Source organism: Electrona antarctica, assembly GCF_951216825.1.
Source record: "Electrona antarctica genome assembly, chromosome: 16".
NCBI lineage: Eukaryota > Metazoa > Chordata > Actinopteri > Myctophiformes > Myctophidae > Electrona > Electrona antarctica.
Window position 1 is genome coordinate 28,283,019 of NC_136797.1, and position 22,674 is coordinate 28,305,692.

The following is a 22,674-nucleotide window of genomic DNA, read 5'->3' on the forward strand; positions in this document are numbered from 1 at the left end:
TGGTTATACTTCAAAACACTGTAGATGGTTTCAACCCACCACAAAGTCACTCAGTCAATAAAGGCAATATTTATATTCCACACACAGAAAGTCAGTTCAAGGTTTTGTGTTGAAAATTAAATGCAGTCCAAACCTTTTGGATTAATAAAGTGACAATTTGTACAATATCTCCATTACCATTATCCAAATTATTCCTTATTATAATATTTTTACATTTTGGAAAAAATCTTTTGCAATGTGAAATGCCACCAAATTCTTAATCCGTTTCCTTGTCTTTATGGGCCAACTTGTGAAAGCTGCATGCTTTTATTGTGAAGGCAAAAGTTTCTCAATGCTCTCAGAGCCTGCATATCTCCGCGTGCTGAAAATAGCTGATCTACAAGCTCACAACGCGTCGTGGACGCGACGCGTTGTGAGCTTGTAGATCAGCTATTTTCAGCACGGAACACGAAGAATAAATCAGGCATCAGTGCTCTTCACTCACTGGGAGGGAGATTAATGTATTTTGTTGGCCGATCATCATGTATGGACCTATGGTAGCCCAAACTTAGACTCTCGTAGAGGTTTTTTTCGATTCTGACTAATCTCTCAACGAGAGTCTAAAAGACTTGGTCCCCTTTAAGAGGGCTCGTGTTTACGTTTGTTCCTCAAAATCACTCTTACCTTGTACAAATGCAAAATCTAAAATATAATCCAGGTTGCCCCACATGTCCGGCGGGTGTTCGGAAAACAATTACTTCCGTAGCGACCGTAGTTTTCAATAAAAAAAATATTTTAATCCACTCCGTCCATATTCCTCCATTGTAAATGCGCAACAGAACATTGGCCGCGCTCCTAGTGGCCAGGTTCTGTTGCGCATTTACAATGGAGAGAAAACCAAGATGGCCGCCAGATTCCGAGACAGAGTATGGACCTTAGTATGGACGGAGTGGATTAAAATATTTTTTTTATTGAAAACTACGGTCGCTATGGAAGTAATTGTTTTCCGAACACCCGCCGGACATGTGGGGCAATCTGGATTATATTTTAGATTTTGCATTTGTACAAGGTAAGAGTGATTTTGAGGAACAAACGTAAACACGAGCCCTCTTAAAGGGGACCAAGTCTTTTAGACTCTCGTTGAGAGATTCGTCAGAATCGAAAAAAACCTCTATAAGAGTCTAAATGTTTGGGCTAGACCTATGGTATGGACACAGGCTACCTCCTCGATGCAAACATAACAAGCTTTGGAAGCTATTTTTCGTGGCACATTTCGTGGCACATGTTTAATCAAACAACACGTTTACTAAGTTTCACTCAGTGTTTGGGTCGGGAGTCGGCTGTCTGTGTAGATCATGACTGATCATCCAGTGAAATTGTACAGCTGAGAAAGATTAGTTAATTTGTGTCGGATAAACTGCGTTCAGACCTGAATATATATTCGCCTCGGTTCGTCCAGTGTGTACCGCGGCAGTTTGCGCCGCGCCCGTTTGCGCAATTCTCGTCTTTGACGCCGCTCTGACCATCCAAGTCTGAAGGGCTTATTTGTGGGTTTTCGTGAACGATCGTTCTTTGAACACTGGGCGTCAGGCGAACGTCCAATGTTTTCAATCAATGGAACGGGCAAGCACTGCGGGATGTTTTTTTTCCCCTCCACTCATCCTTCCAGCAAGTCGCACCTGTGCGACCTCATTACATTTTAAGTATCACCCTTAATAAATTAAGTCGCATATGCGACCTAATAGGTCGCACGCTGGAGCCCTGATCAGCTATACATTTGGAATGAATGAATTAATGACTGAGTTTGAACTGACTCCACATTGTGGAATATTTCTTACTTGAATAAGCTATGTTAAAAAGTTGGCAATGTGTCCAATCTACCATTGTTATGTAAATGAGTGTCGCGGCCATTATCAAAACAATCGATGTTTACTATATCTCAGCCAATATTGCACTTAAATTAACAAATACGTTGTCTAGACCTATGTTTTGCGGGTCAAGGATCTCAGTGAAACTATTCTTAAAGTGACCACATGTGCCCGTGGCATGCTGGTGTAAAAATCAGTGCTGCCATTACAATATATTCACATTTATACCAAGTAAGAGATACCAATATTGCATATAACTTTACAAATAAAGTATCTAGACAGGTGCTGTGTTTTTATGCTAGCTTTATAATTTATAATATATACACTGTAGCATAACATCACACACAAAAAACATCCTCAGTATGAACAATAGTAGGCGGCAGTATACACACTATAGAATGGCCTGCACTATGCAGTACAAAATACAAACAGTCACACAATCCAAACAGTATTCCATCATATACACACTCAAAGGCAAAAATGTAAGCAACAGTGACCACCCTGTTGGTTGATAGTGTTATGGTGCACTAGCCTGCACCATAAAGAACAAAATGCACAGTCACATTAATCAGTCATCGTGTTAGAACTCGTCAGAGTCTTCTTCGTCTTCTTGTCCATGGTCTCCAATGACAAGGAGTCAAGGAGATCAAAGGTTGGTAGGACTGGACCGCAGGACCACACTGGATTCAAAAACCCTTCGATTTTCAACCATCCCTGCCCTTCATAGGGTTTTGTTTTTCCACAATAGCTTCATCAGCTCGCTTGTATAAGGCAACACAGTGGTTCTCTTCAGAGCAGAGTAGCATGGAGGAAGACGAGCCAGGTCAACTTTAGATTTAAGAAGTGAGTTTGTCATGTGCCCCCACCATTGTCACCAGCAACTTGCCACTGGGGCAGCAGTGGCTCAGGGGTAGAGTGGCCGGATGGCAACCGCAAGGTTGCCAGTTCAAACCCGGGCTCCCCCAGAGTTAGTGTCAAAGTGTCCTTGTGCAAGACACTGAACCCCTAATTGCTCCTGATGTGCTGGTTGGTGCCTTACATGGTTTCCTCCGCCATCGGTGTATGAATGGGTGAATGTAATGCACAATCTATGTAAAGCTCCTTGGATAAAGGTGCTATATAAATGCACCATTTACCATACTGAAGACTCGCAACTCTGTCCATACAGCAGACAGATGAATTGCTGCAACTATACTAATTAAGGATCTGTTCCATATAGACCGATTCAGAAACGGGTCTCATGGTCACAAGCAACGTATTTCCTGTGGACGGAGACGACATATCTGCGGTGCGGCTCTTCTACTACATTGAATGGAGTGCTCAAACGTTACTCTTTTACCTGCTTTTTAATAACACTAACTTTACAAAGATGCCCAGAACATCAGGATGAACCTGTGTAGTGTATGGCTGCTCCAACAGTGGTGGCAACGTTCAACTTTGGAAAGAAATACGTTGCCTGCGACCATGAGACCCGTTTCTGAATCGGTCTATAGTGTAGCACAAGGCACATTTCAAGGACCCCCAGTCCCCCATACCCTTACGGGTCCATTTGGTTCCATTTTGTACGTTCAGAATTGCACACCAGTAAGATATCAACAGCTCAGTGGCCTTGTAGTCAGAGTGTTCGCCCTGAGACTGGGAGGTCAGGGTTCGATCCCCGGCCGGGTCATACCAAAGACTCAGTCGGTAAGTCAGACATATCCCTGCTACATACTAGTGTCATGTCCAGGGGGTGTACTTGTACATCAAGCTGCCTCATACTACAGAAACAGGAGATAGGCTTCTGCCCTATGGGCCTCATGGCTACACAAGGCTTACTTAGGCTTACCTTGGATAAAGGCGCTATATAAATGCACCATTTACCATTTACTTACAGGTCAATTTGGTTCCATTTTTTACACTCGAGTCTAGAGTTACACACCCGTAAGAAGCTCTGGATATCATCAACAGCTCAGTGGCCTTGTAGTTAGAGCGTCCGCCCTGAGACTGGATGGTCAGGGGTTCGATCCCCAGCTGGGGAATACCAAAGGGTTGGATTGGAGTAAGTCCCTGCGACATACTAGTCATGCCAGGGAGTGTACTTGTTAGGCTCCTGCCCTATGGGCCATATGGCTTGGCTAGGCTCAGAATATATGCTATTTAAATTGTGAGTCTTCAGTGAAAGAGTGGTGGGGGCAGATGACAAACTAATTTCTAAATCTAAAGTTGACCTGGCTCGCCTTCCTACATGCTACTCTGCTCTGAAGAGAGCCACCGTTGCCTTATACAAGCAAGCTGATGAAGCTATGGTGGAAAAACCAAAACCCTATGATGAAGGGCAGGGATGGTTGAAAACCAAATAGTTTTTGAATCCAGTGTGTCCTGTGGTGCAGTCCTATACCAACCTCACTGCTTGATCTCCTTGACACTGGAAAGCATGGACAAGAAGCCGACGAGATAGAGAAATTGATTTAATCTGCACTGATTTGCACACCAGCATGCCATGGGCACATGTGGTCACTTTAAGAATAGTTTCACTGAGATCCTCGACCCTCAAAACATAGGTCTATACACCTTATTTGTTCATTTAAGTGCAGTATTGACACTTTTCCAACTTTTTAACATAGCTTATTCAAGTAAGAAATATTCCATAATGTGGAGTCATTAATTTCATTAATCATTAATCATTAATTTATTCCAAATGTATAGCTGATACTGACTGAATATACAATTTTCACAGATTTGAGGTATAGTTCAGAGTTTTGGCTACAGAAAGAGTCATTTTCAAGATAGAAAGGTTATCTTGGGCTTAAATTGAAGCTTAGGGATATGGGAAGTTTTCTATATACAAGTGAGGCAGTGATTTTCACCATAATGTGTTGGAAAATAACCATCTTTGTTATTGTTAGTCAAGCGGACAGCATCTTTTTTTGTTTTTCTGGGGATAATGTAGGTCATATTTAAAAGTATAATGGTAGCAACCCCCCAAATCCTATTCTTCTACTTACCCCTATGTGTCAGGATACTCCATGACAAATTTCAGACTTCCATGTCTATTTATGTAATTCTAGTGAATTAATATTTGCCTTTACACAATTTCGCCAGAGCCATATACCAAAAAGGGGGTTTTGAGGTAGGTGGGACATTTTGACAACTTTTTATCATAGCTCATCATTTTCAGCACATCTTTTCCAATAAGAAAACACTGATTAGAAGTATATTTCCGGGGGGTGCATGATACCCCCCTCTTCCCACTGTACAAACACTGCACAAATGGTACTGGCTATTGGCCGGGCCACAAGCCAATGGTGCTGGATAATGGCGACGCAATGGTGCTGGATATACCCTGGGCAGCTACATTACCCGCGATCACTCATTGGTGTTTCATTCTAACGTTAATGAATTGCATGCCACGACTCGGCCCACAAAGACACTGCACAATAAAATAATTTGATCGCTAGCAGCCGGGTAAAAACACCATGTAATGGTAGCGTGCAGTTGCACTGACTACAGCTAAATGTTTATTTATTATATTTAGAACTGGCATCAGATGAGGAGGAGGATGGTGAAGACTGCGACGGAGTTCTCCGATACTGAACCGGATTCATTCATTCATTTCAGGGTGTTTTTTTAATTTAGCTTACACACACACACACACACCGTCACCGGGGACACTGGGCTAACTGTTTTGTATGTAGGCCTATTTATTTTCTGTAATATTTATTATAATTTTATTATGTTAGTAGTCATAAAAAATAAAAGACGCTTTTCCAATTTGAGATACCTGTCATGGCTATTTTTACACTATTCTGAGGTTTATGGTTTGACTAAGTGAGTTTCAACTGTGATTTACTCTGTAACGGTAGATGGTAAGAACCCAATTTTTTTTAAATAATACAGTATACATTCAAGTCTATATTTTGATACATATCATGGGCACCAAGTCATGTCCAACAATGTCCTTGGATGTGTTTTTATCAAAACTGTTTTTCTTCACAACATGTTTTTGAGATACATGCATGAATAGACAAGGTACTGGTAAGACTATGTATATATCAAAATGTGCGTTAGAATGTCTAATTTTATCCCCAAAAAATGGAGTTTAGCTGGATTGGTAAGATTGTTCATGACTGACCATGCTATTTATAGATGGCAAAATATCTACAGTGGTACATGTGAGAAGATTTAAAACATTTAACTAGACAACTCACCCTGTAAAATGAGATATGGCATGCCTCCCCCTTCTCCGCTGCATTGGCTTCCGGTCGCTGAGTACAAAACTCTGATGCTGGCATTCAAAGCAACCAAAGGTATAGGCACCCCCATATCTTGCAAGTCTGATGGAACCCTACAAACTCAGATCAGCCGAGGTCCAAAGACGAAGACGACTCCACTGCTTCACCTGCTGGAAAAGAAAAAGCATGAACTGTTCTGACATCTGAAAAGAAAGAAAGGAAATATTATTATTTGTCGCACCATTATAATTTTGCATTCAATTCTGTCTGCTGGGTTATGTGTACCAGTCGCCACAATATATATATATATATATATATATATATATATATACATACATTTTAGCTAAAAATAATAATAAAAAGACAAGCACTTTATCTTCATAATCAAACAGGTACTGTTCAATAAAGATACTTGTAGCCTTTTTCCCGTTTGGAACCTGGTGTGTGTGAGAATGCAGAAACAAGTCGCTCTACATCATGGAAGCGCATTTGCGGCAGATTCCATGATCTGAAGAGAGCAACAATAATAATCGACATGGAAATGGTTTAGATTAAGATTTAACGAACAATCTTTCCAGTGATACAATGGCAACTAAAGTAAACAAGAAAGTTAAACAAAAAATGCACTTATATATATATAATGTCATTTTTTTCCCTGCATGCTTTGTGTTTAAATGTGAATTTAAACATAGGACTACAATGGAAACAAGCCTTCCAGGCTTTTTTGTGTTCATTTTCTTTTAAGCTTCAATGTATAACGGTATCGCTGTACTATTTGCAAAATGTTAATCAAGTATTCAATGAATCAACATTAGGTGGGTGATTACATTCATATACCTGACCTGTACAGTTGATGCAAAGTCCTATGGATAGGCTGGCTCGCAGTGCTGCTGGGACAAGCACCTGTCAATCAATCAAGAGATTAAGATTCAGTACATTGTTGGAAAATTATACATAAACAATCTATAGGCTATGCAGTATCCACTGAGGATTTGTGTTTCTTTATTAGTGGTTAATCAAATTATTAATTTACCTGTGTAGTAGGACCCAACGCCAAAAACTGAGTCCTGACAGTGCCTGCATCAAAGTTATCAGTTGTAAATATATGGCATGCAGGCAGCCATTTGGTTACAGATGAGATACGCTGATCACAGTTCCGCCCCTTTCATGACGGACGCGGACGCCGTCCGTCATGAAAGGGGCGGGACTGCGATAGACGACAAGCCACAGGTAATGATAAGATAAATATCTGATTCAAGCCGCTTCAATCGCTTAAATTTCGTTGCGCGTTGGTTAAAAAACGGAAAAAAAGACCCGACCGGTAAACATGTCCACACAAACAATTAGTCACTATCCACAGTTTATGTTCATCTGGGGGAGAGCGAGAGAGGGAGAGGAGAAACCGCGTGGTGCTAGCTAGAGACGCCATACGGATCATTTGAGTCCGCCCTGGCCGCAAGTGTGCAATTCTGAGCCACCTCATTCTAGGCTACTTTCTTATAGCGTTATCAAAGTTTAGACCTTGATAAGGTCTCAAAGATCGTAGTTTGCTGTTGATGCTGTCTAACAGCAAAACGTATATTCGTTTTAATGGATTAAATTACATTAAAGACACCGATGTTTCAGATCTTCCACAGGCGGGAGGCGGATAATAAAACGGAATTCCAAGTACTTTTAGCCCAAGATTTAGACTCGTAGCGTTTTACACTTAAACAAGTGTAATGCTTTATGAGTTTATGGTGTGTCGTCCACTCACTGTATTTGTGTTTTTGTATTGAGTTGTAGGCCTACTTGAAATGTACTGTAATTCTGCAAACTGTAAATAAATATTTTTTTTCGATTCTGAGAGAGTGATATCGTCAGAATCGAAAAAAACCCTACGAGTCTAAATCTTGGGCTGGCTTACTTTATTATTTTGATATTAAAAGCTAAAAGCCAGAAGAAGCTGCGTCAAAGATACGTTTTGAGGGGGAAAAGCGTGCTAAAAGATATTGATTCCAAGCTTCAAAATGAAAACTAGTATGCATAGAGATAACATGGAAGCTAGAAGCAGCTTCTTGCTTTTAGCTTCCTCTGTGTGAATTAGTCATGATCCCTTCTGCCCGGGCATAACTTGGATCTTTACGTTCCCTGTCTGTCCGAGACCACCAGCGCTCCAAAATAGCTAGCGGTTATCACAATTTAAATAAATAAGCATCAATAAACTATTCCACATTGATTAACTCCATTCCTCTACCTTTTTATCCTTCTCATTCCATTAATTCGAGCTACATTAATTCTATTGGTTATATTTATATATATTTAATTACATCATTTTACTAGTAGTATACTCCTGACTGTTGTAATCTAAGTACGGGACCCTCGTCTGGGTTGACAGACAGGTAGTGTGTGCAGGCTGGGTGGTGTGTGACAATCCTGTTGAAGTATTACTTTGGTACGGCGACTGCGGCGGCGGCCGGCGGGTACCTGGGAGAACAAATTAACGAGACACGAGACAGTATCACGCTAAGGTTCACAAAGTTTATTACACAAACATGAAACATATATAGTGCTGGATCATAATGACGTAACAATAAGATATGAGACAGAAGAACGTGCCTACTGCAGCAAGGCTGACCTTGCTGTCGCCTAGATGTCTCTCGTAGCCTATCTAAAGTATGCTACAGTACCGGCAGTACACAATACATATCAAGTACACTGTATCTCAAGTTCAAGTACATAGACTAAGATGTACTGTGCATGGGCTAATATCACAACACTGACTACCATACATATATTACACAATGCAAGTCAAGAACTAGTAGCCTAATCTGTGATATATTGCACATTAGATTAGCAAAAATAAAACGGTCTGTAGCAGCTAGTTTAAAAGATCGGTTTCTCCGAATTGGGTAAATTGCAGATGACCGATAGACATTTTGAGTGAAAATGGCTTGAAAGTGGCTTATATGTGACAGGTGGGACATTAGGACCTGGGAGCTGCCTGCCCAGAGCAGAGCGGTAGCTTGACAGAGCCTCTATATTAAACTCCCGTGAGATCAATGAAGCTCACGTTTGTTCTCGTTCTGTCGTGTGCATGTAGCGTCAGTGCCATAGAGTATATATATAATAGAGACTGAACTGGCGCGAAGCTCCGCCCCCCCAGCTATTCATGTCAGTGGAAGTTGCTCAGTGGCGTTTTGAAGCACCCGGAAGACTGCCGGAAGTCCCTCCCAGGACCTCAACTTTGAGGTCCTGAGTGACGTAGGGCAACCGAGCGCTCAACGTTAAAGCCCAGCTGCACGGGGTTTCCCGGTCATGAATCCACGGGTCCGCCTGTAGTCCCTCCTCCTACCACTAGGACCCAGAGCTTCAACGTTGGAAAGTCTGCCTGCCCCCTTGGTCAGTGCCCAGCAGCACCCGTCGCGTCCGTGTAAATCAATTTACCAAGGTATGTTACAACAAAGGCTTACACATTGTAGTCTGTTGCATTTAGTATGATTTAGAGTTGTAGATACTTATTGTTGTTGTGCTTCTAGAAACTGTTGGTGCTGTTGTGGGGCTAGGCTGTACAGAGCAGACTACACTTGGACCCAGTGTCCACACACACTATTTAACAGAACACAGGTATGAGTCTCACACTTCAATGTGGACTTTGGCATGCAACCACCTTATGTCATACTTTTAATTCACATATTTATTATGATGGGGAATTAATATTGTTTCTGTATTTCATGGTAGAACAATGTCAGAACGGATCCAGACCTGGCTAGCCTGAATCTTGCCTGCTGGGTATAAGTGCCTTGGGCCTAGGAGGTAGGAAGATAGGCTTGCCAGTATATGTTTATATTATAATGAGTACTTATGATGGGTGCTCAGTGTCTAATTGCTCTGTTGTACATTGCAGGCTGAACTGGTGACACAGAGTGGTCAGCAGACAGCCATTGCTCTTTTCCTCAGTTTTATTTTGCTTTTAATTGTTTCCATGCTCTACACGTCTACAGTGCCTCTAGTATTTTATATAACCTTATTGAAAGAAACCTCCTGTACTGTATATTTTACTGAATGACCGTTGTTACCCCCCTTCCCCACTTCTAGTGTGCTTTTACCTTTTGACTAACAGCAAGTGTTTGTGCGCAACATAAGCCGCAGTGCCATGATAGTTTGCAGTGATTTATATCTTATTCTCGTAGCAGTTTGCAGTGATTTATATCTTATTCTCTTAACAGTTTGCTGTGTTTATGAGAAGTGCTATATTGTCCCTCCGGTCAAGTAATTTAAATACAACACTTATGAAGGTTTTGCTATCTGTATTATGTGAAATTGTGAATAAAGTTGATCTAGTGATTGTACACAGAAAAGCCTCTGTCCGTCTATAAAGTACCTTGCACGGGGATTTTGGTTACAAGAGTAAATACTGAATACGGGTCTCTCACCCATTGAGAGTGGCGTAGTCTTAGTCTATGAACTTGGTTCTTATTCCAAAAGTACCATCAGTGTCCATCTGGTCACATATATAATAAAGAAAGTGGTGTTAATAAGTCATGTACATTAAAAAAATAATTTCCACAAATTTTCACCAACAGAATGGGGGATTTGGATCAAATCAAGGTCAACAGGGATCACGTCGTAGGTGTGGTGCATGGTCTGCCAGTGCAAGTCAACTTCCTTGCACAGATGTTAAACGTCTTGGGTCTAATGGGACAGGCTATAACAGCCGCGGAGGTTGCGGAAGGTCAGTAATAATTGTAAATAGATTAACTACCTGATTCACCACCTCTGCTTCGCGTCAGTGGTTAATCAGCCTGTTGGTTATTTATCTATAAACAATGACCACTCAGCCATACATTATCCCTTATTTATGTACTGTACTCAGCTCCGGACATAACTCGATTAACAGTGATTTTCATGCTATGTCTGTCAGTGACAGAGAGGGCGTTATTAGTGTGGTTGCAACCAGACTAGTGTTGTCCCACTTTATTATTAGTGTGGCTGCCGGACATAATTTCAACAAAACATCTCTCCATTTTTGACAGTGGACGGAAGTTTTGCCGTTATTGGTACTAGGGCCCATGCACTGGCGCAGCTGAACGTGCAGAACCTGAATGATGCCGCAATGACCAACGCGTTGACCAACATCATCACAATCTGCCAAAACCACAACTAGGTAAGATAACGTACCATCAAGCAATGTTGACTAATATTTCTGTTTTGGACCGTTTTTTTTTTTCTGAAAGCCTTTCCTAAAAAAATGACTTGGGACAATTGTTTTAAGAAGGTGATGGTATATGCTTGTTTAATGGGAGAATTAAGTCTGGTCACACCTTTTCTTTAGAGGCACTGTCATGGGCTCTTGCCGGCGGAGCATGAAGATCTGCTAGCCCGGAGATGGACAGAGCGGTTGTTCTCTTTTGGATAAAAATGCAAATGTAAAATAGTGCCTACTTGATTTTGTTTCCTTGCAGCTGGTATAGTGCACCACCTTTGTTAACATAACAGAATGGGGGACTTGGCTCAAATCAAGGTCAACAGGGATCACGTCGTAGGTGTGGTGCTGGGTCTGCCAGTGCAAGGCAACTTCCGTGCACAGATGTTAACCGGCTTGGGTCTAATGGCACAGGCTATAACAGCCGCGGAGGTTGCGGAAGGTCAGTAATAATTGTAAATAGATAACTACCTGATTCACCACCTCTGCTTCGCGTCAGTGGTTAATCAGCCTGTTGGTTATTTATCTATAAACAATGACCACTCAGCCATACATTATCCCTTATTTATGTACTGTACTCAGCTCCGGACATAACTCGATACTCGATTAACAGTGATTTTCATGCTATGTCTGTCAGTGACAGAGAGGGCGTTATTAGTGTGGTTGCAACCAGACTAGTGTTGTCCCACTTTATTATTAGTGTGGCTGCCGGAAATAATTTCAACAAAACTTCTCCATTTTTGACAGCGGCACAAACTTTTGCCAATATTTGTGCTACGGCCAAAGCACTGAGGGTCCTGAACCAGAATAATGTTGGAGCAGCGCGACCCGCAATTTACACCCCTTTGAACAACATCGTCAAGATCTGCGAAAAACACTATATTTAGGTAAGATAACGTACCATCAAGCAATGTTAACTAATATTTCTGTTTGGGACCAGTTTTTATTTTTTTCTGAAAGCCTTTCCTAAAAAAAAATTCGCAGATCTAAAAAAATGACTTGGGACAATTGTTTTAAGAAGGTGATGGTATATGCTTGTTTTCTTTAGAGGCACGGTCATGGGCTCTTGCCGGAACTCGGAGAATGAAGATAGCCCGGAGATGGACAGAAATGGAGACATGGACGTCCCCCCCCCACGTGGATGTTATTGTTCTGTTATGATCTAAAGACTATTAAAAACTTGATACAATATATTATGAGATTTTTACTTCAAAATTGGTCTGTTTGGGAAACGGTGTTCTACATAGACATTGATTTTATTTTTTAACTGGTGACAGGAATAATAATGGATTGCATTTGTATAGCTTTTCTATGCACTACGTGCTTACTCAAAGCGCTTTACAATGGTCTGTTAATGCCAGTGTCCTCACTTCCACATTCACACCAATGGTGGCAACCACTGGAAGCAAGGTGGGGTGCAGTGTCTTGCCCAAGGACACTTCAACATGTAGACAGCCAGGAGACGCCGGGATTCGAACCGCCGACCCCCTGAGTCAGTGTTCTACAATAGGCTGATTTTATTTATAACTGGTGACAGATGGAGAGGGTTTTCTATCCAGTCTCCAGCTGGTCTCCTGGTAGTGTAAACACTGCACCAAAACATTATTTAATGTATGCACTTTATTCATGATTCAGTGCTGAGCAGTTACTGTTTGGAGTTGGGTTTATTCTACATTCCAGCAGGCTAGATACTTCAAGGTGTATTGCTGCCACCTACATCCCATAGAATGAACTGCATATTATGTTTTTTTATCATCGTGGGAATCTTACACTAGTGGCTCTCGAAAATCCAGAATTCTAAAATTTGATTTAAGGCTCTCAATCAAATGCGTGCAGTCTGTGACAGACAACGTGGACGACTGCAGTCCCTTTGTTGCACTATCAGACACCTCAAACAACAATCCAAATGTCACTAATAGAAATAGAAACTTTTTGGTCTGAATCTGTTGCAGAAGAGCTCCTGCATGCAGTTTAGTTGCTGCGCAGGTGCTTTCAGAATATTCTGCAAAGTTAACACCTTTCTAACTGACCCCGACTTGGAGCTCCACCTTGTGTCCACTGACCGTTCCAGCTCCATGGGCTGCCTGCCTGGGTGCAACTCCCTCTGAATGTCTACAAACCGTGCATGACCTCCCGTTTCGAATGGGATCAGTGTATTGAAACGGGGAAAATCAGGTGCAATCAGGCCTTTCAATAGACTGAGTAGACGTCTACCCGTCTACTCAGGTGCTCAGTAGGTTGATTCCTTCCGATTGTGTCGGTTGATCTGTGCAGTTTAATGCATCGCATGCAGCTACTGGAGCTCAGTAGGTGATCATTCCTTTCAATGCAGCCGTAACATCGAACATGCACTGCTCCCGTGCTTGCGGTTATGTTTAGGTTAGGATTAGAGATGCACTGCTCCCGTGCTTGCGGTTATGTTTAGGTTAGGATTAGAGATAGGGATAGTAATTTCGGAACAAGGAACCTTCTGACTAACGACACGGCACCGCTCCAGTAGCTGCATGCGATGCATTAAACTGCACAGATCAACCGACACAATCGGAAGGAATCAACCTACTGAGCACCTGAGTAGACGGGTAGACGTCTACTCAGTCTATTGAAAGGCCTGATTGCACCTGATTTTCCCCGTTTCAATACACTGATCCCATTCGAAACGGGTGGCATGACAGCTGCTACCAGTCATAAATGCGTGTAAACTGTTCAGTGTCTCCAAAAACATAGCCACATGTCCACACGCTTTTGCAACACTGCAGAGAACTAGATTAAGGATGTATGTGCACTGATGGGCATTGCAGTGCACATACACTGCCTTTGTTTTAAGTATAGCTTGCACTCCTGCATGGCTCCCCGACATCACAGAGGCACCATCAAAACAGAATGCGACACACAATAATGGATCTAAATCGAAAGGTGCCAACACCTGTAGGATTTTGTCTGAAATTCCAATCGCACTCATGTCGGCTGTATCCAAAAACCCTACTGCTCGTTCCTTGACCATTCCATCTTTCACATACCGAAGGCACACCGCAACAAGTTCTTTTTTTGACATCTTTACACTCATCTGCCAATATGGCATAATAGTGGTTTGAAACAGAGCCGTCTTTGTTTTGTTTTGCATGCAAATCATCTTTTATCTTTTGGAGAAGGAGGGAAGCAGCCGATTCGAGTAGCTCATTTTGTATGTCTGAGCTCAACATTTGAGCATTTTTATTTAGCTGACCAAGGCGAGTTTGAATCTCTGAATCATATTTTTTTAGCACATCAAAAAGTGTCAGAAAATTGCCTTTGTTTCCTTCTGTGGTGCTGTGACCCCGCAGTGGGAGGTCCTGCTTTGCACAAAACAGAACTATGTCTAGTACTACTTTAATGTGCTCCCGATTTCTCTCTACATAAGATGCGTTGACTCTGTTTAACTGGTTTACAATTGTCCCTCTGCCATCCGAGTTGTGGCTCTCTCCGTATGCAAGCAGTTTGCTTTGTGCATTGTTATGGCTATTACTGACCTTGTGCTTGTCACAGGCTGTACCGATATGCTTCCAGTCTCTGTATCCAATAGTAGTAAATGTTTTCTCACTACTCATCTCTTGGAAGTGTCTGCATGGTTTGCAGAACACAGCATCTCTTTCTTTACAGTACTCCAGCCAGGGATATTTGCCATAGTCTCGATTAAAGCAGCGCATTTTCCCAGAAAAGTTAGTCACAGGAAACGTTTGCATTTTGGGCTGTACTGGTGGCTCCTCCACAGCTGAGAGTAGGACTTTTCCTCCTCCTCCTGCTGCTGTGTCCAAAGTTGAATCAGATGAGGCTAGAAAATAATAATAATAGAGTAAACACTCAAGCAATAATTAACATTTAAACGAGTCACTCAAATTACAAAAAAGCTCCCATTAATCTATACCTGCTGCTGGTGGCGGCTGTGGACGACGGGCTGTGATACAACCTGACGCTGTTGCTGTTGTATCTAAACTATCCATGGTTGCATCCGGTGTGGAGGCTAGAAAATATAATGCTTTTATTAACAGACATTCAAAAGAAATAATGAACGTCAAATAAATATATAAAAACATCCAGCCTCCCACCTCTCGCTGGCGGTGGCTGTGGATGGGCTGGGACTACGGCGGCTGTATCCTCCACCGCGGCTGCTGAGGCTAGAGAAGTATAACATATAGTTTGGTTATTAAAACATTCAAAAGCAAGACGTCAAAATCACAATAAAGCTGGTAAGTCACTAAGTCCATTACCTGCTGACGGCGGCGGTGGGGCCCGTGGGGGGGGCTGCTTCTGTTGCACTGTACTACTATCTGTATTATTGTTGTTGTCAGCGACCTCCTCCTGCTGGGATTCTGGTTGGCGTTGTTCCTGCACCTCCAGTCTGGCCTTTTTAAAATACTTAAAAAGGTTTGACTGTTTGTTGTGTTTGTTTGCCATTGTGACACAATCAGAGTCAGACACGCTGCTTGGCTTGGTTAGCTGTCTTAGCATCTTTCTCTCCACCTGTCCTGTTCACATTAATCACCGGGTCATCATGACAGTTCAGAGTTCAACTTCAGGAACTTCACAGCTTGGCTTCGATCAGCTTTTTGATTGGGGTGGTCTGACTCTGGGGAGACTGGGGAGCTCAGCATTCTGGGATAGTGGGATTTGTAGTTTTTGCGCGATTGAACAACACAGACAGACAGAAGCTTAGGGCGCGTTCGGAAATAGCGCACTCAGAGGCTCAGAGCGAAATAAAAGTGACAGCCTGTTTATTCATATTAAGGAAGATGATCACGCAAAAAACAACAAATACATTATGAATATGATTATGAAAATAATAATTATGTATTTATTTATTAAAAAAATATATATTTATTTTTTTATTTTTTTTATTTTTTCCCCCCCAAAACGGATGGGTGGTCCAGCTCTCTATATGGGTGGGCCGCGGCCCACCCGTAGCTGCGCGCCTGCCATAGACTGCCATCTAAAAAAGAGTTTGTGCCAGGGACCACCAGAAGAGAAGATTTGTGTGAAATTATTCAGTATAAATAATGGTTAAAGTGGTTAAAATGATTGCGATGCTATACACATTTTGCTGGGGGTCCCCCGGACAATTCTTTTGAGAACCACTGTCCTACAGGGATTTATTAGCAGCAGGATGTGAATGCACCAAACCTTAAAGAGAGACTCACACAGGGAACCCCCTGTAAAGTTCAATTTATACTCCATTGCACAACACATGGCGTTGTTGGCTTTAAGATCAGTCCATGTCACCAAGCGACATATCGTGCAACAGAGTATAAATTAGACAATAGCTATGCAGAGCAGTGGCAGCTACTGTAATGTAACTGAGGAAGAGTAATACGTGGGCAGTAATGGAAAGCAGAGGCATATATGCCATCACTTTAGATAAACGCGATGGGCAGACGTGACAGAATGGCACAGTGAACAGCACAACGAGTTTAGCATATAGAAAATATACTAGATGCAATCAGGTACATTCATAATACAACCAGAACTTTAAATATTACTTGATTTTCTTCATATGAAAGGATGAAGGGAAAATGGCACCCATATATATATATGGGTGCCATTTATTTATTTTTATTTTTAAGTAAGAATCTAAACTTGTTACTCTTATGTATGGAGAAAAAAAAGATTGTCTAAGTTGTGTTCCATAATCTACTTTTCAAGAACCAAGATAATCTACTTTTGGAATGAAACGCATTGATATTGAACAACTTCACAGTTGCTAACTTGTTATACTGTGTAACAACACAAGACAACAGCATCATGTACTTCTGACCATTTCATGCAAACCAAAAGAAAACACACCACATGTTAAGAAAGATAAGAAAGCTAAATAGTTGAAACATGTAGAAAGCTAAATAGTTGAAACGTGTAGTGAATATACTATTTTCTGATTTGTTTCAGGTATCCAGGTGACTTTTTCCTCTTTCTGTCTTGTGAGCATTGTGGACAATACCATTTGCCTCTTGGTGTCCGTGTGGTTTTCAGGCCCACGCAGGCAAAATGGAACCATTCAATGGAACAGCCGGTGTTGTCACAGCCTATCATCTTGCCATAGGAGACCTGGTGACACAGACAATAGGTGGGCTCGTTGAGGTCCACTGGCATTTCCAAAACACCAGAGAGGTGCACATTCCCAAAGTTGGCAGTGTTGATGTTGATCTCTCCTGGTTGAAGGAGTTTGACTTTCTTCTGTTTGCTCATGGGGCTGCCACCTTCATCTGAACTCCTCACTTTTGACTTGGTTTTAGCCACCTTCTTCTTCTGCGAGGAATCATAGTCGGTACGGCTCTCATTCTGCTTCTCCTTCTCTTTCAGGTCAGCCTGGAGCCGTGCCAGGTCTGTGTCCAGACGATTGATGTGCTTGTCAAACATCTCATAGGTCTGCGTGGCCAGTTGTACTTTATCATCTCCAAACTCTTTGCATTTGCTGTAGGACTGCTGAATCTGCCCGAGTATGGAGAGTCTCTGCTCAGAGGACAGAGTCCAAGCATTGGACGTGTACTCTTTAGCCAGGGAGTCTATCTGACTCTTCAAATTCTCTGTGTGTTGATCCAGGTCCCTCATCACGTTTAAGTTTTGCTGCAGTTCGAATGGCATATTCTCAATGCTATGTAAATAATGCTCCAAATACGTTCCCGCTGGCATCTTGGAAATTCAAAAACAAGACAATTAGACCCTTATGTTGTCCTGTCATACATTATGATAGATTGTCCGGAAATCCTACAAGGTTATGGGGTGTCAGAGTACCCAGATTATGCCCAGATGTGGACAAGCCTCAGCACATATATGGAGATGCCTGACATCAGCGCAAATCGGTTTGTGTAGCGTGTGATGTCAGACCAGAGCTCGATCAGCAAGAAAAGAGATGGAGAGAGGGGGGGGGGGGGGGAGAGAAACTATGAAGAAATAAAGGTCCTGTACCTGCATCAGTAATTCTTTATACTGTAACCAAACTGTATTGCAGACTAATAGTGATGGATTTATAATTAAGATAAAACCCATTAGTTGCATATAAAATGCAGAAGGGACAATTAATGATTCACCAAGGATATAAAAGGACTGTATTATACTGAATTACTGAGCCACACAGGGCTATAACTATAAAAAAACTTCTAAGAAAGTATTTAAAAGTACTGAGGAATACTCAGCACCACAACACTAGGCAGAGAGCCTATGACCAAGTTCAATTAGTTTTAACAGGATTACTTTAAGCAGGAAATACTCTTCCAAAAGTTGATCTGAGCAGGAAATACTCTTTTAGAAAAATACCTTGAGTACTCAATAAAAAGATGAAACCACCAGGAAGAAGGATTGTCCAGTCAGCAGATTATGGTTAGTCTCTATTCATTTTCAGATCAGAGAGACAGGACAGATCCACACACAGCCAAATTACACTCTCCCCGGTACCACCAAAAGGGCACAGGGTAGTCTCTGACGAACAATTCATTTCAAAGGCATTAATACTGTCGAATACGTATTGTTGATACACATTTCATTGGCGGAATAGACAGTTAATTTCCACTATGCCACGCTGGCACTGCTCATTGGACCAGCACATAGCTGATGAGACTGATATCGGGACAGCTTCCTTCGTTCCGTCATGGAAAGCCATAGGCCGGGAAAGCACTGAGGCTGGCGTTGCTATGGCAACCTGAAGATAACATTCCTTCCCGGCTAGCTGTGAACTCTTTACAGAGAGAAATGCTCCTATCTACTTTCTCACTAGCCACCAAGGTCAAATACATGCAGTGTTTATCCAAATAGACCTCTCAATATGCCAGTTAACTTTTGTGGCTACAGGCAGACAGTAAATCTTAACTTGGCGTCAGGCAACCCATAATATAATATGATATAATAATATAACGGATAATATAGGTCGGAGATGATTAGGCCTGTGGAGGGTGACATGACATAAATAGGATAAGGAGAACAGCCCAGAGTAAACAGGCAGTAGGCTGATGATAAAACTGATGGTCAAAGGGCAAGATGAACACGGTCTGGGCCAAAAGGAAACATATTGACACCAGTCCACAAAAATACCAAAGTAGCAGATCTACCAGATCCATCAACTCCATCACGTTTTGTGGATGAAGTGTCAAATGTGATCAATAATCAATAATCAATCTTCAGGGAATTAAATTTAAAATAATATAAGGGTCAATTGGGAGATGAGAAATAAAAATTAACTCTATACTAAGGCTCAGGAGGGGAAAAGAACAGGAACAATGAAAAATAAAAAATAGTTTTGACTTCAATTCAATTCAATTCAATTTTATTAAAGTGTCAAATCACAACAAGTTGTCTCAAGACACTTTACAACCAACAAAGATCCACCCAGACTTAAGACTAGGCAAACAATCACTCCTTATTTTAGATGGTACTGTGGGAGAGAGACAGAATGACTTTTCTCTCTCGATCTTCGGGGTTCCCAAGGAACTCAGCAATGTTGCAGCGTTCCTACGCCGACGTTTAGTGTCATTTGACAACAAAGTTCTTTGTGGCTCATCAGAGCAGACACTGGATGGTTCTTCTTGGCTCGTTGTCGGAGCCGAATCTTCGCCCCGCCCCCCAGGATGGGTGACATAACAGGTGACCCATAGGTGACAATATCAGCCTATACTTTCTCATTGACAGATACTTGATCTCTGTGATTCAAACGGGAGAAAACGGCCGGAGATGCCCCTAACAGTTCTTATACCAGGCAGAGCTTGGAGAGGGGGGGACAGGGTAATTGATGATGTCGTGTCGCTTCCTGGCGAGTCCATTAGTACCATGAAGGCCAAATATAGAATCAAGTCTATCCAGGGGAGGATATATATGCCTAGTCAAGCCAAACTCAAGGTGATGAAAACAAAATAATAAAATGAAATGAAAGGGGAAGATGTCCCTATCCTAAATATCTCAATGTAAGGTCAAGGGGTGGTTCGGGGATAATAAAGGTTAAATGTTTACAATGGAGGGATATTCCAAATTCAGAGGTAAAATATGAATCAAATGTAAAATAATAAAAATATGATGAGGTGAGATAATGAATCCTAATGGAAGGAAATTTAGATTGTCCAAAGATGGGATAATTCAGTTTACATAATCTATATAATGAAGCAGATCTGGGATCTGGAAAATGAATAGTCAAAATACCATATTAATTAATTGAGGGGAGAAGGAATGATCAAATTAATCCTAATACTAGGTAGGGAAGGGTAACAGCGTTTTAGCAAAATACAGTGTCTTAGAAAAGAAAAACATAAAACAATTATGTGTATGGTGAAACATGAGTGGAATTCTAATTTGTTTCCGATGGGAAATCTATGGGCAGATGGCATAAGGCCTATACTGTTCTAGGGGGTCGGGCCTAATACTGTTTTTTAAACGGTTCTGAGTGGGTCGGGGTCTAAGGGCAAACCCTAAACTTAAGGGAAAAGGGATCTCGAGGTCGACAACACCATTCCTTCACTCTATTCTCCATCACTTTTGTTGACCTATAGATTCCTCTATCCTGGGTTTGTTCCCACCCACGAAACCACCAGAAATCCGTATCTGTGAGATAAAAACAGAAAGAGAAAAACAAACTGGTGAATGAAATGAAACAATAATACTTATAAACAATTCATCAACAGGGTAAACATCCACAGGGTATGGTTTTAAAAAAAATGAAAATGACTGTTCTACCAACCGCGCATGTTCCACAGCCAAAGGTGAAAGTAGGGCGTGTAGGTAGACAGGGAGACAGAGAAAGATATCTCAAAAAGAAAACAAAGTATTCTATTTTTTTCTATTTAATTCTTCTATTTAATTGTTTTCTATAATAATGTTGCAGTGATAAATCCGTTAACACAGGAAACACAGCTTGATGATGACAGAATAAACGCACAAGTCTATTTTGCCCTGTATTTGCACTGGACTTTAAGACTATCATGCATAATATGGCATGGCATTGCAAACACGGACAGAAATAAACAAAATGTAGGTCATCACTCCTAAAAAAAACACATGTATGCTAATGTACTTATCAAATACGCTATTAATGACGTAGCTAATGTCACGTATAAGACGCCAAAAAATAAATTGTGAGATCACAAGTTCTACCTGTAGGAGCCTATAGTTACTCGTTCCAGGCAGAGAAGAATAGAGTAGAGTACAAATAAAAATAAAATAATAAGTATTATAATAATAGGGAATAAAATGTTTTGGGAAAGAATGGTTGACACCACTCAAAATAAATAAATGAAATGAAATAATAACAAAATAATAAATGAATGAAATCAATAAGGGGATTGGTTGAAATCAATAATAAATTGTCATGATAATGGGCATTTAAATGTTGAAGGGGACCTATCTAAAATTGAAAAACCATGGCACAGCCACTAGGCAATTATAAAGTGTATGAAATGATGATAAATGGCGGAACACGGAGCCTGACAGATAAATAAATCAATAATAAATAGTCGTCACGCATCCCTAATATCATACTCTTCAAAAATAAGTGTTTCACTCACACACATACGCACTAACACGGACAAACACATATGCACGCACACACGCACGAACGCATGCACACACATACATAGACAAGGGCAACATATCCGCCCACAGGACAAACGTACTCACTCAGTCACTCTAAATACAAATAAAATTATATACAATATACTAGGTGACATTGAACAAATGGCACGTTACACACACACCCACATCATTCAACTATTAAAAGAAGAATAACTGTTCTACGGGACAACACACCCATCCATATAAACACAAGACGGTGATATACACACCTACCCACGAACACGCACGCAGACAGACAGAGAGGCCCACAGGCAGATAGAGAAAAAGGAGAGAAGGAGAGAGAGAGTTGGAGCCATGCGTTATCACACGCACGCACACGCACGCACTCAGTCCCAGAGAGGGAGTGAGAGACTAAATTCCTTAGATAAGAAGCCTACACACTCTAAAAACAATGTAAAAAGGGGTGATAAAAAATAATCATGTGTAATGTAATGGTGAAAGGGCTCACAGACCTTTTACGGTATAAAAAGAACCTGCTCTACTCTCGCACCCCCGTCGAGGTTTGAGAGAAAGAAGACTATAAAAGAAGTAATATTTATGGATTCTTACAGCGATATATCAACAAGGGTGTCCTACGAATGATAACCGTATGCTGAAAGGCAAACATATTATAAATAGATAAGAAATCGAAGCAGATAGATAAAATGAAATTAGGACGCAGCGCCCGCGGAGCGTTGCCTCCTGAAAATAAAAGTGGAGGAAAATAATGTGACTGAGACATGTTCAGGGATTAAGTCCCAGACATGAATGTACGGCAATAAATTATAATAACAGTATAATCTATGAAAGTAACAGAAAGGTAAATTACTTAACTTGAGAAAGGCAAGCTGGGAGAATCATGTAGGCAGACCGG

General features: G+C 41.3%; 2 protein-coding genes across 2 annotated transcripts in view; one reads left to right on the forward strand and one right to left on the reverse strand.

Moving 5' to 3' along the window:
• The first annotated feature begins 15,385 nt into the window (after nt 1-15,385).
• The window catches only part of LOC306940084 (myosin light chain kinase, smooth muscle-like), a 31,481-nt gene continuing 24,192 nt past the window's right edge, over nt 15,386-22,674 (forward strand). The window contains exon 1 of the mRNA XM_079525050.1: nt 15,386-15,469. The gene's annotated coding sequence lies outside the window, so the exon portion shown is untranslated. The remainder of the gene's footprint in view (nt 15,470-22,674) is intronic.
• Nucleotides 17,139-17,903, reverse strand: LOC306939384 (inhibitor of growth protein 4-like; the record flags this gene model as incomplete). Its single annotated transcript, XM_079523970.1, has 1 exon — nt 17,139-17,903. One exon carries the CDS (start codon nt 17,901-17,903, stop codon nt 17,139-17,141), a length of 765 nt encoding a protein of 254 aa, XP_079380096.1.